This window comes from Guyanagaster necrorhizus, assembly GCF_019112545.1.
Source record: "Guyanagaster necrorhizus MCA 3950 unplaced genomic scaffold BT62scaffold_9, whole genome shotgun sequence".
Lineage (NCBI taxonomy): Eukaryota > Fungi > Basidiomycota > Agaricomycetes > Agaricales > Physalacriaceae > Guyanagaster > Guyanagaster necrorhizus.
The window spans coordinates 265409-278365 of record NW_025064888.1 but is presented as its reverse complement, the minus strand read 5'-3'; the positions used below and the strand labels follow the sequence as shown (position 1 = coordinate 278365).

At 47.4% G+C, this 12957-nt stretch overlaps 2 protein-coding genes across 2 annotated transcripts; both read left to right on the top strand.

Annotated features, from left to right (window-relative positions):
- The first annotated feature begins 2068 nt into the window (after nucleotides 1-2068).
- Nucleotides 2069-4357, top strand: BT62DRAFT_1060726 (Di-copper centre-containing protein). Its single transcript, XM_043178607.1, has 10 exons — nucleotides 2069-2539; nucleotides 2600-2711; nucleotides 2766-2830; nucleotides 2880-2919; nucleotides 2949-3014; nucleotides 3065-3379; nucleotides 3429-3494; nucleotides 3552-3647; nucleotides 3704-3757; nucleotides 3812-4357. The coding sequence occupies exons 1-10, from the start codon at nucleotides 2409-2411 to the stop codon at nucleotides 3863-3865; spliced, it is 999 nt and encodes a 332-aa protein (XP_043041017.1). The 5' UTR covers nucleotides 2069-2408; the 3' UTR covers nucleotides 3866-4357.
- Nucleotides 4358-5236: 879 nt separating this feature from the next.
- BT62DRAFT_966493 (L domain-like protein) lies at nucleotides 5237-11498 on the top strand. Its single transcript, XM_043188821.1, has 5 exons — nucleotides 5237-5584; nucleotides 5707-6988; nucleotides 7037-7197; nucleotides 7253-8847; nucleotides 8906-11498. The coding sequence occupies exons 1-5, from the start codon at nucleotides 5456-5458 to the stop codon at nucleotides 11289-11291; spliced, it is 5553 nt and encodes a 1850-aa protein (XP_043041016.1). The 5' UTR covers nucleotides 5237-5455; the 3' UTR covers nucleotides 11292-11498.
- Nucleotides 11499-12957: the final 1459 nt, after the last annotated feature.

Here is a 12957-nt window from a genome sequence, read left to right as displayed (position 1 = left end):
TTCTTACAAATTATCTCACAGAGCATGCTGCGTATCTGGAGAGTATCCAGATGAAATTCACGATCGAAATCCTTTCGATCTGAAAATGGATAGGGCACTGTTCTCAAGTTGACAATGATATGATCTTGACCATTGTGCTGTAAAACGTCCTATTCCCGAGATCGGTACAGGTATAGCACCCGCTCAGGTGGGAAGAGAGATGTTGTGACCGTGGTGGAAAAATGAATCTATTGCAAGAACCTCAGTCGCAAACATCATCGGAGGCCCCCACCAACAGGCGATTAGACTTCGTTGGAGAGAATCATTCGGATCTTCTAAAGGCTGTGAAGATGTAGAAGGGGATTCACAGGATCTGGACTTCACAAGACGCGACTTGCAGTCAAGAGTCACTGTGCCTTTGGAGCCTCGATATTTTTTCGACATCGCGATGGGTTCGGCGCACGTACAACTGAGGGATATAAGTCAGGAAGTCGGAGGATTAGTTGGTGCTCCAGATTTTGCGTATTTGGTTCATACTGACATGTCTTACAATCTAAAAAGACAGTCAACAAATAAAAAGTACGATATACGGCTTTGCATCAAAGACACGAGTTCAACTTATTCCCGATAGCAATTAACAAGTCGCGCATTATTAATAATAGATAGCATACCATTTCTTTGCCGCTAGTCTTCCAATTCCAAACCAGGAGCTGTACGGACACTTTCGAACGTGGCATTCCCCCGGAATAATCGCCGTTGTCCGTAGGAAATCATCGGGTTCCGAATTTCTTGCTCGTGAAGCATGATAGCTTAGGATGATCAGATGTCTCTGATGGAATGAATATTTGAATCGAAAAATGGTGACAGCGATAATTCTACAACCATTGAGCGTCTTATCTTCATACGGATCGTTGAGTCTGGTTTATGAGACTACGATAATTCGCCTTGAGCTTAGTCGACACCAGAAGATCTTGAGATATATACATTCCGTACAAACCGAATTATTCTACCCATCTTGTTGAGCGCAGACGTTTCCGAAACTCAACAGGCCGCCTGCATACTCCATACGTAGCTAGCCCGGATGCCTTGTATCCATGCGGTGGTACATCTGCCCAGTGGAGAAAGAAGTTCCTGTGGCAAAATAACGGCCGGATTCCCAGCGTGTCCTTGATACCAGCTGCTCGAGTGCCAGTGTATTACCAGAATTAGGACTCGGACACTGACTACCACGCACTGGAAAAGCCGACAGAATGGAATTCGATCCTCCGAAAGAGACTACGTTCCGTCTTGCGTTAATGTACTTGCCTAAATGTCGGGCCTAAAGATGGATCTGAATCTGCCGAAAACAAGTTTGCGGGAGGCTTAGTCATTCGGAACGGTACCGGACCGGGAGCAGCGGCACCGACGTCCCAGTGCCTTCTTCCTTTCAGCGTGCTCTACTTGCTCTCTTGCTTTTGATTTTCTCGAATGATGCAACTTTGTAGACGCCGCAGATACATATCCGATAAGGACCCGGGTTTTTCAGCATAACACCGGTTTGTGTGCTCTGTAAAAGGTTTCACCGTCGCGCCTGACCAGTTACAGGTCTAATTTGTAGGTAGTCTCGAGGAACGGAGCGGCTTATTCAAGTTTCAGTGGCTTCTTCACTGTGCTATGCTGTGCCTGGTGAAATGTAATGACGGGGACTGAGTACTGAAAATGCGTTTCAGGTTACGCGGAAATCCCTTATCCTGCCAAAACTTGTGTTCTGAACCAAATTTTGTTCTCAAAAACCGGGTCGGGACCTGGCAACAGTGCCACTGGATGTATTACGACTGCGCGCCATCAGAAAAATATACTACACACAATGTCATCATTTTCCGCGTGGATATCATATATGTTCAAAATACAGGATACGCCGCGTGGTGGACCAAAAAATGATTCCTGCTAATGATATCTTACAGAGTCGAAATTTCGAGCCAAACTGACCGCCGAAGTGGACGAAGAATGTCGTCCATATGGGCGGTGTATCACGCTGTCCCAACTGGTGCCATCTCCTCACCTCTTTCCAAGCCTTATTCCCTCGTAACAGATTGTCGAGATCTCTTCCGACAGTTCGTGATCGTCACCAAAACGGGCCAAAATGGCGCACTTCCATGAACTCACGTCCCTGCTGATTGCACATGCCTTGCGGACTTATTCCCTTAGCTACGTGTAAAATAGTAGGCAGAGGCATGGACACCCGGAGGCCCTTCCAGCCAGGTTTTCCCCGCAAAAAGAATGCAAATTTTTCAAGTTTCAGCGCTCTGGGGTACATGGTCACGACTGCGACGCCTCCCTCTTGATATAAAAGCTCGTCCTTCTGAGCTCTCCTTATTGACGAGAATTACCCCACCTGTGTCATTCCTGGTCTCGCACAATCTTTTCTGTTTTACTCTTCGCCATAAGCCATGTTTCCTGCACTGTCAATCTGGTTCTTTGTCGTAGCAGCGGTCGTAACCCAACTACTTGCGCGACCGATGCGTTTGGATTCTACTCGAAGAGATTCAAACTGTACTGATCCGACTGTTCGCGTTAATTGGTGAGACTTCGGTTCTGTCGATTCAATATATTGTTTCCCACTCAAAGGATTACTGTCTAGGCTGACCCTGACGGATGGTGAGAAGACTGCTTACTTTGATGCCGAGCTGTGTCTCCTTTCTTTGCCTGCTCAGTCGTCTATTCCTGGTGTCGTTACACGATACGATGACCTCGTAAGTGAAACTAATCATTGGCCTCTTTCTTTGGCTAATGCATAACGTGGGCAGGTTGGCGCGCACTCCATGCAGTCCGACACTGGCGCCGGTACGGATTTATGGCATACGACTGGACAGTAAGCGTCTACGATCTTGCGCCAATCTTTGTCTCATCACATCATGCAGATTCTTAGCGGTAACTCACATGAATTATCTCATGAACCGGGTACTAAAGCACTGAAATGTTCATGCCAGGCCCACCGATACTACATGCATACCCATGAGATCCTGCTTCGCGAGGAGTGCAATTATACTGGGGCCGTACGTTGAAATGTACCGAAGCGAATATATATACTGATGTCCAACTTTAGTTGCCATATTGGTACGAACTTGAAGATGCTGGCGCATTTAACGAGTCATCTGTCATGATCGAATTCGGCGGTGAAGGGCTTGAAGAAAATGATTATGTTATTGTGGATGGGCCTTTTGCCAACCTCACTCGTAATCTCGGTCCAGGAGCTACAAACACACCTCATCTTCTCACCCGCCAAATGTCATGGTGGAACACCACACTCGCAAATCAAACATACTTTGACGAAGTCAACGCCCAGACGACCTTCGCCTTGTTCCAGTCGACTCTCAATCCGACAATTCACACCGCTGGTCACAGAGGGGTCGGAGGCGATGTGAGCACTGATTAAGGTCGTTCACCTTTCCATCCTAACTACTAAACAGATGGAAAATATTCTGACATCCCCCAATGACCCGATGTTCTTTTTACACCACACTTACCTGGACTGGGTGCGTCTTTGGTGGACGTTTGTGCTAGACTGTTGATTTACAAGGATGATGCTACAGGTGTGGTGGACGTGGCAGGGCGACAACGAAACCAGGATCTTCGATATCGAAGGTGCTGGATACGAAACTCAGTCTGAGCCGGCGACTGGTTGGGTGGTGAGCGTGCCGTACTTATTCAAGTTACTCGCGAAGGGTTTACATGGTTGTGCTAGGAAACGAGTGCCGAAACTAGTATTTGGGTGTACGATATTATTCCCAACATCACGGTCGGTTCTTTGACTCTATCTGAAGCAGGTTGACTCAACTTCTCCGACATACAGGTCGGAGACGTCTTATACACCCAAGGCGGATACTTGTGCTACATCTACGCTTAGTCTCACTCACCAACTTCCCTTCATCTCTTTCTATCGGTTAATTAGGCCAAAGATCTCAGGCCAGAAAGGGGCTGAAACATAGGTACAAAATAGAATACGACAGCTTACGACAGGCTTTCTTTCTTTTAAATGTTAGCAAAACCAGCGTCTCGGATAGCTGTCTTGTGTATATTGTATCGCGAATCAAGCACGCAGATTTCGAGCTTTGCCTTCGAGTCAGTTGAGCGAAGGTAGGACCAATCTGAATCATCGATATTATCCACACAAATAGCCAATGGGTTTCGTTCGACGCCGCATCTGAGATATTTCCCCAATCGCTTCCACTGAAGAGACTGAATAGAACGCGTTTCAAGCAACGACGTTGGGCCAGATCCTGATAGCCATCGTTGTATAGATTTGAAGGTCAAGCCGGATACAGAGACATATGTTGGTAGGCAGGGAACACTGGAACTCAAGGGTATGAAATACGGGACCAGGCACCCGGAATTATTGACATTCAGCAACGTCAACTAAGATAGAATTTGACATACAGGCACAGCAATTGACGAGGAGACTTTGAGCGAGTCGTAGATACAATCAGTGTACCTTGAGCGGATGACACCAAATGACACGTTTCTCCGGAGATACCTGTCAATGGTTCTGGCAAAGATAAGAGTGAACGTCGAGGAAAGTCTAGAGCCAGAGATTTGAACGGTGCGTCTACATAAGAAAAGGGCCTGGATTGAGGGGTAACGTCAATTAGTGGCGCAAAACAATACCCAGCGAAGGCGTATCAATGCTAGGTGTCGAATTTGGTAGTGTATGTGGTCATGGAAAAACTGGCTCCAGGCGCATTTCCTAGAGTCCAACGTACGATAAGATGGATACCAAGGTAAGTACGTTGATTTGAGGGCAAGTACACCATATTTAGTCGAAGTTGTGACCTGTGATGGTTCTCCTAGTGTCTGGACATATTCAGTGACGTGTGGGAAAAGGGACACCGAATCCTTCATTGAAAGTGAAGTTGGGTCAGAATATCTGTTGAAAAGGGTATTTTGAAGAGCATAGGGAAGCAGTGTGGCGAAAGAGATTATACTTCTCCCTCACAAAGGTTAGTGATAGTCTTCAGGAGTCCAGACTGTCGAAGGACGTGTTATAGTTCCGTGGGTCGGACGTGAATGTCTCATGACATGCAGGAAAATCAAGTATTAGACGAGTATTGAGACAAATGAAACAAATACGGTGCCACATAATATTGGTGGTAGCTTGGTGAAGAATTACGAAGCCACCATCGTGTTGGAAGTGAATCGGCAACGTGATCGGTGGCCGTGCCAATTATTTGCGTCTACTTTTCAATGGCCTTTCTAGCGAAGGATATTCGGAGTGATTGTTCCGATTACCACTTTCTCTGTACTCTCTTGGTCCTTTCTGTTGCTGCGTCTCCGGCATTTGAGGGCTATTTGCACCGCGAAACTGTCGGATCGTGCTACAGATGCGGGTGTAGCCTGGTGACTGCTCAGGAACTGGTTACCTTGTCTCGACATTTTACCCTCAGCCTTTATTCTCTTTCAAGGGCCTATTTCGGATTCCGCTACCTGTAGATCGGCAGCAATGTCTTCAACGACGGAAGTATCTCTGCGCATTGTCGATGTCGTTGACGACAAGGGACAATCCACCATGATGCCGGATAGCAATCTACCACCGACTAAGAACGTCGACATTGCACCCTGGGAGGAGCCGGTGCGTCGTGCAGCTTGTTTCCGAGGCGTCTATCATGTGTCAAGGCCTTCTCAGCCTGTCATGGCCTTGCCTCCTCACCTGCGCCTCGTTTTGATTGATGCTGATACCTGTCTATCCAACAGCCTTCGCCGCCTGCAAAGCGGACCTTCGGATTTTCGCACAAATCCTCGTTTTCTTCTTTCCGGCAGGGGAGTATTGGAAACATATCTAATCGCGCCAGCCGTCCATCCGAATCCCATAGCTTGCTCAGCATACCAGACAGCGCCAGCACCAGCGCCAGCATGCTCGACACCTCTCTTTTCACCCAGGCGCCTCAGCTTCGCAAGTCCAAGTCGTCCGTTTTTCGAAATCTTATTCGTCCGCAGCGATCTAGGGGGGCTTTACGCTCAAGCTCAGATGAAGCCGAGCATCCGTCCCTTCTGCCCCCTCCCGTTCCCAGTCCTCAGTCCTACTTCCTTACCATTGGTTCTTCTCCCTCCTCGCTCTCACCTAAACACGGTTTGAGGAAGAAGAGAAGGAAGAAGGACGCTCTGGAGACATTGGAGGTTCCGCCCACGCCGCCACCGAAAGACGATGAATTGCGGTTAGACACCAACTTCGAGGACCTCGACGGCATTGTAGATCCTGCTTTATGGGCCAAGAGTGACTCTCCAACTTCTCCCAGTAGTGGCGGACATTTCAACTTCAATCATTCCCGTAGCCACTCGTCCGATCACAGCACTCTCAGTTTACACGTTGGACTTCCGCCACTGTCCCATTCCGATTTTAACAACCCTTTCAAACCTCAGAATCCTTCTCATCCTCCACGCACTTCTTCAATGGCAACCGTCAGACAAATGCATGGCAGTTTTATGGACCGTAAAGTATCGCCCAAGACCATTACGATGCGTGTGGCACCTCAGCCCATTGTTATCAGACCCCTTTCACCGAATGAAGAGGCGGATGATTCCAAACCTTCATGGGTCGCACCCGAAAGCTGGGCCGTGCAAGCAGAAGGCGAGGATCCCGAAGAAGGTTATTCGAGCGAGGATAATATTGCCCAGCCGTTACCAGATGATACGGTAGCCTCAAAGACCTCAATATCCCTTATGTCTATGAGCAGTAGCAATGGTTCCGTACAGAGTCGGAGAAACATTGACGACAGCCTTCCCGCGAGCTTAAATCCGCACAGAAACCAGACTCGGATCGCCAAACAAGCGTCAAATGGGATTCCTAAGTCTTTAATTCACCCTGAGGCGCATAAAAACTACACGATCCGTATTTATCGCGCCAACAACAACTATCATGTCGTACAGGTCGGGTTTCAGGTAACGGTTGCTGCGCTGACGCCGAAGCTTAACGCAAAATTATTATTGGGTGCAGACAGGGAAACACATCGATTGTATCTAAAGGAGCGAGGCAGAGGTTCGTGTCTTTGTTTCTCGTTTGCTTCTTGGTTTTTATGGTTTTCAGAACGTGTTCTGGCCCAACAGGAGCGACCGGCGGAAATCGTGCAACGGCGGCTGTCACAGGCTGGTTACGACATGTCAGACGGGGTGGAGCTGCTCGGAGGAGGGGAAGGGCTGTCTTTCCTGTTAAGATTTGTGTATAAGAGTCAAGTCCTCGGTCCAGCAGTTCGTATCTCCCTCTCTCCCATGGTAAGCACGTGTCACTGATGGTCTTTTACAGGAGAAGGATATCAATTTCGACAACTACGAGTATGTCGATCTCACATCACGCAGCTTACGCGCAATTCCGGTCGATTTGCATAAACACGCCGATTCTATTGTTTCCCTATATTTATCACGCAACCCCATGTTGGAAATACCCCTCGACTTCATCCAAGACTGCACTACTCTCCGTGAATTGCGGCTGTCACATATGGCTATGAAGAAAGTGCCTCATAGTGTCAAATCCAGCGTTACCCTTCATAGACTCGACTTGTCCTGTAATCGCATTGCTGACCTCGATGATGCATACCTGGATCATATACCCGACCTTCAGTATCTTTATGTGCAGAACAACCGCATAGAGAAGCTGCCGTGGTACTTTCCCCGACTTCGAAATCTCACTACGCTGAACATTTCTAATAACCAATTCGCCACACTACCCGAAGTCGTGTGCGAATTAAGCAATCTGAAGGATTTGGACATTTCCTTCAACTCAATTTCGGAAATTCCGGACGAGCTTGGAAATTTGCGAAATCTTGAACGACTGATCATTGTCGGGAACCAAGTCTCCAAAGTGCCTCATGACTTTTCCAAACTCGTCAGTCTGAAGCAGTTTGATTGCCGAAGGAATCAAGTGGCGGATTTAACGGTGATATGCATGTTACCCCGCCTGGAACGACTCAGTGCAGATCATAACTCCGTGCATGCGCTGGAGGTGGCACTTGGGCCCCATCTCACTTCGCTTGATGCCTCGCACAATGCCATAACGCAATTTTCGCTGATACCGGGTCCCATCGGACAATCTCCCTATGCCTTGACATCCCTTGATGTTTCGTATGCGAAACTTTCCGTGCTTGACGAAACTGTACTCGGCCAACTAACATCCCTCCGCTCACTGAATCTCGACCACAATTCATTCCGATATATCCCTAACTCATTAGGTGAACTGCAATGGCTCGAGATCCTTTCCTGTGCAGATAACTCTCTCGACTCCCTGCCGGATTCTATCGGACGTTTGCAAAAACTGGAAACGCTAGATGCTCACAACAACAGTCTGACGGAACTTCCTGCATCAATTTGGCAGTGCGCGTCTCTGTTGAAGATCAACATGACGTCGAACTTGCTTAACATCTGGCATTATCCAGCAAGTATGAGCGTCGGAGCAAGAAGCTCATCTGGGGATATTTCCATTGTGACGGAGAGGAAAACATCCACGGCGTCTCTAACTCACTGTAGTATGCCACCGCTGGCGTATTCATTAGAGAAGCTGTATTTGGGAGAAAATCAGTTCACCGATGAAGTTCTACTTCCCTTAACGATATTTAGGGAGCTTCGGGTCCTGAATCTCTCCTTCAATGAGATTCAAGATCTACCTGCGACATTTTTCCGGTATCTTACGAAACTGGAGGAGTTGTACCTAAGTGGAAATAAGCTGACGGCTATTCCAACGGAGGATCTTCCTAAGTTGACGAAGCTTTCTGTATTGTTCTTGAATGGGAACAAATTACAGACACTGCCTCAGGAGCTGGGGAAGATCAAGTCATTAATGACTTTGGATGTGGGAAGCAACATCTTGCGTTACAATATCAACAATTGGGAATTCGATTGGAACTGGTGAGTTACATGGATGCTTCCCTGTGGTGAACCGCTTTAATCAGTATTACTCTGTCAGGAATTTCAATAAGAACCTGAAATATCTCAATCTTTCTGGGAACAAGAGGCTACAGATCAAGGCTGATTCCAGACTTCTTGCGAACCACCGTTACAGTCGCGATTTGAATTCTATCAGTCGACAGTCACTGGCGGGCTTCACTGACCTGACGCAGCTTCGCGTGCTGGGACTCATGGACGTTACCATCACTACTACAGGGTCAAATGCCAGCGTTGATATTCCCGATGAGAACGACGACCGTCGAGTCCGAACGTCGCTTTCCACTGTTATGGGTATGGGATATGGCATCGCGGACACTCTGGGAAAGAATGAGCATCTCAATATGCTTGATCTCGTTCATGAGTTTCCCGGTCGCCCAGGAGAGTCGGTGTTTGCAATGTTCGGACGAGCGCAGCCTCCGAAGGCGCTTGCAAGTGGTGCAAGCTCTAATCGGCTAGCAAAGTACCTGCACGACAGATTCATCGAGGTCTTCATGACCCAGCTGAGCTCACTGAATGCCCAGCATAGTGAAGGAGTCCCGGATGCTTTGCGCCGCACATTTCTCAAGCTCAACCAAGACTTGCATGACTCTCTTTTCTCTTCGAATGGAAAGTTGTCTGGGAGCTCCAGCCCCGGCAGTGTTTCTCATTCACACGACGCCTTCTTGACGCGGAGCGGTGCATCCGGGGTTGTGCTGTATTTTGTTGGGAAGACAATGTATGTTGCAAACGCGGGTAATGCGCTAGCGGTGGTCTCCAGAGGTGGCAATGCGCAGTTGTTGTCTACGAAGCATGACCCGTACGACAGAGAAGAGACGAAGCGTATACGAAAAGCTGAAGGCTGGATATCGCCTCCTGGACTGGTCAATGACGAGATCGACATTTCGCGGTCGTTCGGTTTCTTCCATCTTCTTCCCGTTGTCAACGCCCGCCCAGATGTACATTCGTTGGAGCTGAACGACTTGGACGAGTTTGTCATCATTGGGAATCGGGGCCTTTGGGATTACGTATCTTATCAGACGGCCATTGACATTGCCCGACGAGAACGAGGCGATCCTATGATTGCTGCACAGAAGCTGCGCGATTTTGCGATCAGTTATGGTGCAGAGGGGAGCACCATGATTATGGTTATCTCTGTTGGTGACTTGTTCAAGCTGCCTGATTCGCGTTCTCGTCAGCCAACGCTGGATCCAGCTGTCGACCCATTGCTTGTCGCTAAGCGTCTTCCTCGTCGACCACGAGATCAGATTATCGACCGAGACATTAGCCGTCTGACGGCAGAGGTCCCTGCGCCCACTGGACACGTCACAATCGTTTTCACGGATATCAGGAATTCCACTCCTCTATGGGAATTCAATCCGGGGATGCGATCTGCAATTACTATGCATAATAAGCTGCTCCGTCGTCACCTGCGCTTCTGCGGTGGTTATGAAGTGAAGACTGAGGGTGATGCGTTTGTGATCTGTTTCCAGACGGCCGTTTCTGCGCTGTGGTGGTGTCTCACGATCCAGCTGACGTTATTGCAGGAGGCTTGGCCGTTGGAGATGCTGGAGTGTGAAGATGGTAAGCCGGTGTACGATGACCAAGATCGTCTCGTTGCGCGGGGCCTTTCTGTTCGCATGGGCATGCATTCCGGTTCTCCAATATGCGAAGTTGATCCTATCACCCATCGAATGGACTACTTCGGCCCCATGGTCAATCGTTCAGCACGGATTGAACAGAGTGCGCAGGGCGGGCAGATCATGTGTAGTGCGGAGGTTATCAAGGAGCTAGAGGTGAGTAGGGCGATGGACTCTGAGGCGGAGGTTGATCCTTCCGATCCGTTATATGAGGCTTTGGAGGGTATTCGCCGTATGGGGATGGTTGTTGTCCCTGTAGGCGAAGTGAAGCTAAAAGGTCTGGAGACACCTCTGACCCTTTCTACAATTTACCCATCTGAGCTGGAAGGAAGGAAGCAGCTTCAAGCGAAGCCTGCTTCTTCTAATCCTTCCGGTTCTCGTGTTCAGTTCAGCATCAGTCAAATGTGCGACCTTGGGATGCTCTGCCTCCGTCTTGAGGCCCTAGCGACCGGGCGTATCTTCCGTAAGGTCGAGGAGGAGCCAACGCCGGAAAGGAAGCAGAGTTCAGCATCCATCGAAGATGCCGAAGACGTCCCTCCCAAGTATCTGTATGGCGATCCTGACATGCTTCTTCCATCCATGAATGACAGCATGTCGGGTACTGATCTCATGTTGCTGCTGGATTCCATGGCTGGAAGGATTGAAAATGCGTGCCGGGCTATCATGGCGCCACTTACGGAGTCACCAGCTGCTTCACTGAAAGCCTCCTGGCGTACGGCTCTAGCTGCTAAAGGCGGGTTTGATGAGGAGACGCTGAATATGATTTTGGGTGTGTTAAATGATATATAGCTGTGTTTTATTGTTATCTCGCTTTCTCAATGCTCGGTACATAAAGGAGACATTTCGGTTTATTGTAGTCTAGTTGCAGCATCCACCATGTCTTTATTACTGGTATCATTACAATCATATACAGTAACATTTACGAGAACTTTTTCGAAGACTTCCGAGTAATGTCGAAAAAAGTGTCGAGGCTTAATAAGGCACATGAAATTATTTAGCAATCGATTACATGACAATCAACATTATTAGTTCTTATATCAGACCGAACACCCCTGACAATGACCCTTCTATTCCCAAAAATGGCAAGGCCTTATAGCTGAGTGTCCGAGTTGTTGAGGTCTAGCTATTGAGCAAAATCAATCACTGAAGTGAATATAAAAGTTGTATATTCACCTTTTCAATTGCCACCTTGGCTATATATCGAGTCATTGAATTTGAGCCTGGGCCGATCTGACTAGGTCTAGGAGATCCGGGATCACTTAAGTAAGCCGGGGAAGGAGATTGGTGATCCCTCGCATGCGCTACAAGTTGCATGAGTTGGTGCTCCTGCACCTCAATGACATTAGGTCAGACAAGCCTTCAATGCCTCCTTTCATGGTCTGGACATTTTGAGAAAGTTGCATGTATTCATGGCCCTGTTGTTTCACCCTTGAGGTTTCTTTTGTCAAGAACAAATTCTGGACAATAAAAGTTGGGTTGAAATTGGAGGTCTATGGCATGCTCATTACAAAACCCATCAATCTTTATCATCTTAAAGCTGAAGTCCTCAACTTCAACAGCTGGATGCATTTTGAATGGAAACTACAATGTTTTTGAGAAATGCTTACAACCTACAACTGGTCCATGGAAGTGGGAAGTTATGATGGAGGTTCAGAAAGACATTCAAGTAGTCCAATGCTTGAATATTCCTAATGCTATTCTCAAATATTGAGTTCTGACACTCAATATTGCCCTTTCTGACAGTAATGGCTATGTCTTCTTATATTGAGTGTTTGTGGTATATGCTCTTTGAAACCCTGGTGGTGATAGCACCAAGTTCTGGCTATCACTTGCAAATTTATGCAACTCTTCTCCTCATAGATGATCCATAGCTGGTGACCTTAACTCTACTGTTTTGTCTATTGAATGTGCATCTGCTGGAGATGACAATCAGCAGTACTTTCAGGAATTTCTTCAATAAACTAATGGCTGTGACCTATGGCAAAAGAATTCTGACAGGTCAGCATGCCTAGACTGGATATGCTAGGCCAAGGATTGTAATAAAGGAGATAACATCATTGATTATGTGATCACCTCTGGTCATAGTATACTTAACAGTCATATTTATGCAGCTGCTTCACTGGAGGACTACACACTAGTTATAGACTACTAACCAGTATGCACATATATTATTCTGATGTCAGACAATGAGACATTTATCACACATGAGATGTTTGATCCAAAGCCTAGGGTCTCTCATGTCTGATACTCCAAGGATGACAAGAAATATCTGTTTCAAGACTTATGAGACTGAAATAAAGAAGATAGCTGAAGAATTGAGTCTGTTTGAGATAGAAGTCAATGATAAAGCCTTTTGGGTTTACCTTTATTAATAACTAATCAGAGTAATAACTAACTGTGTATCATGATTTTAGCCTCTAAATCATGGCTGCCTTGGCTTATGATCAGAGACTGA

Bases quoted from the DNA above. Each gene is read 5' to 3' on its own strand.
- BT62DRAFT_1060726 (XM_043178607.1), top strand. From the start codon at position 2,409: ATGTTTCCTGCACTGTCAATCTGGTTCTTTGTCGTAGCAGCGGTCGTA. The intron at 2,831-2,879 runs GTAAGCGTCTAC...CACATCATGCAG, and splicing joins TTATGGCATACGACTGGACA to ATTCTTAGCGGTAACTCACA. The intron at 3,648-3,703 runs GTGAGCGTGCCG...TGGTTGTGCTAG, and splicing joins AGCCGGCGACTGGTTGGGTG to GAAACGAGTGCCGAAACTAG.
- BT62DRAFT_966493 (XM_043188821.1), top strand. From the start codon at position 5,456: ATGTCTTCAACGACGGAAGTATCTCTGCGCATTGTCGATGTCGTTGAC. The intron at 6,989-7,036 runs GTTCGTGTCTTT...TATGGTTTTCAG, and splicing joins TCTAAAGGAGCGAGGCAGAG to AACGTGTTCTGGCCCAACAG. The intron at 7,198-7,252 runs GTTCGTATCTCC...GGTCTTTTACAG, and splicing joins GTCAAGTCCTCGGTCCAGCA to GAGAAGGATATCAATTTCGA.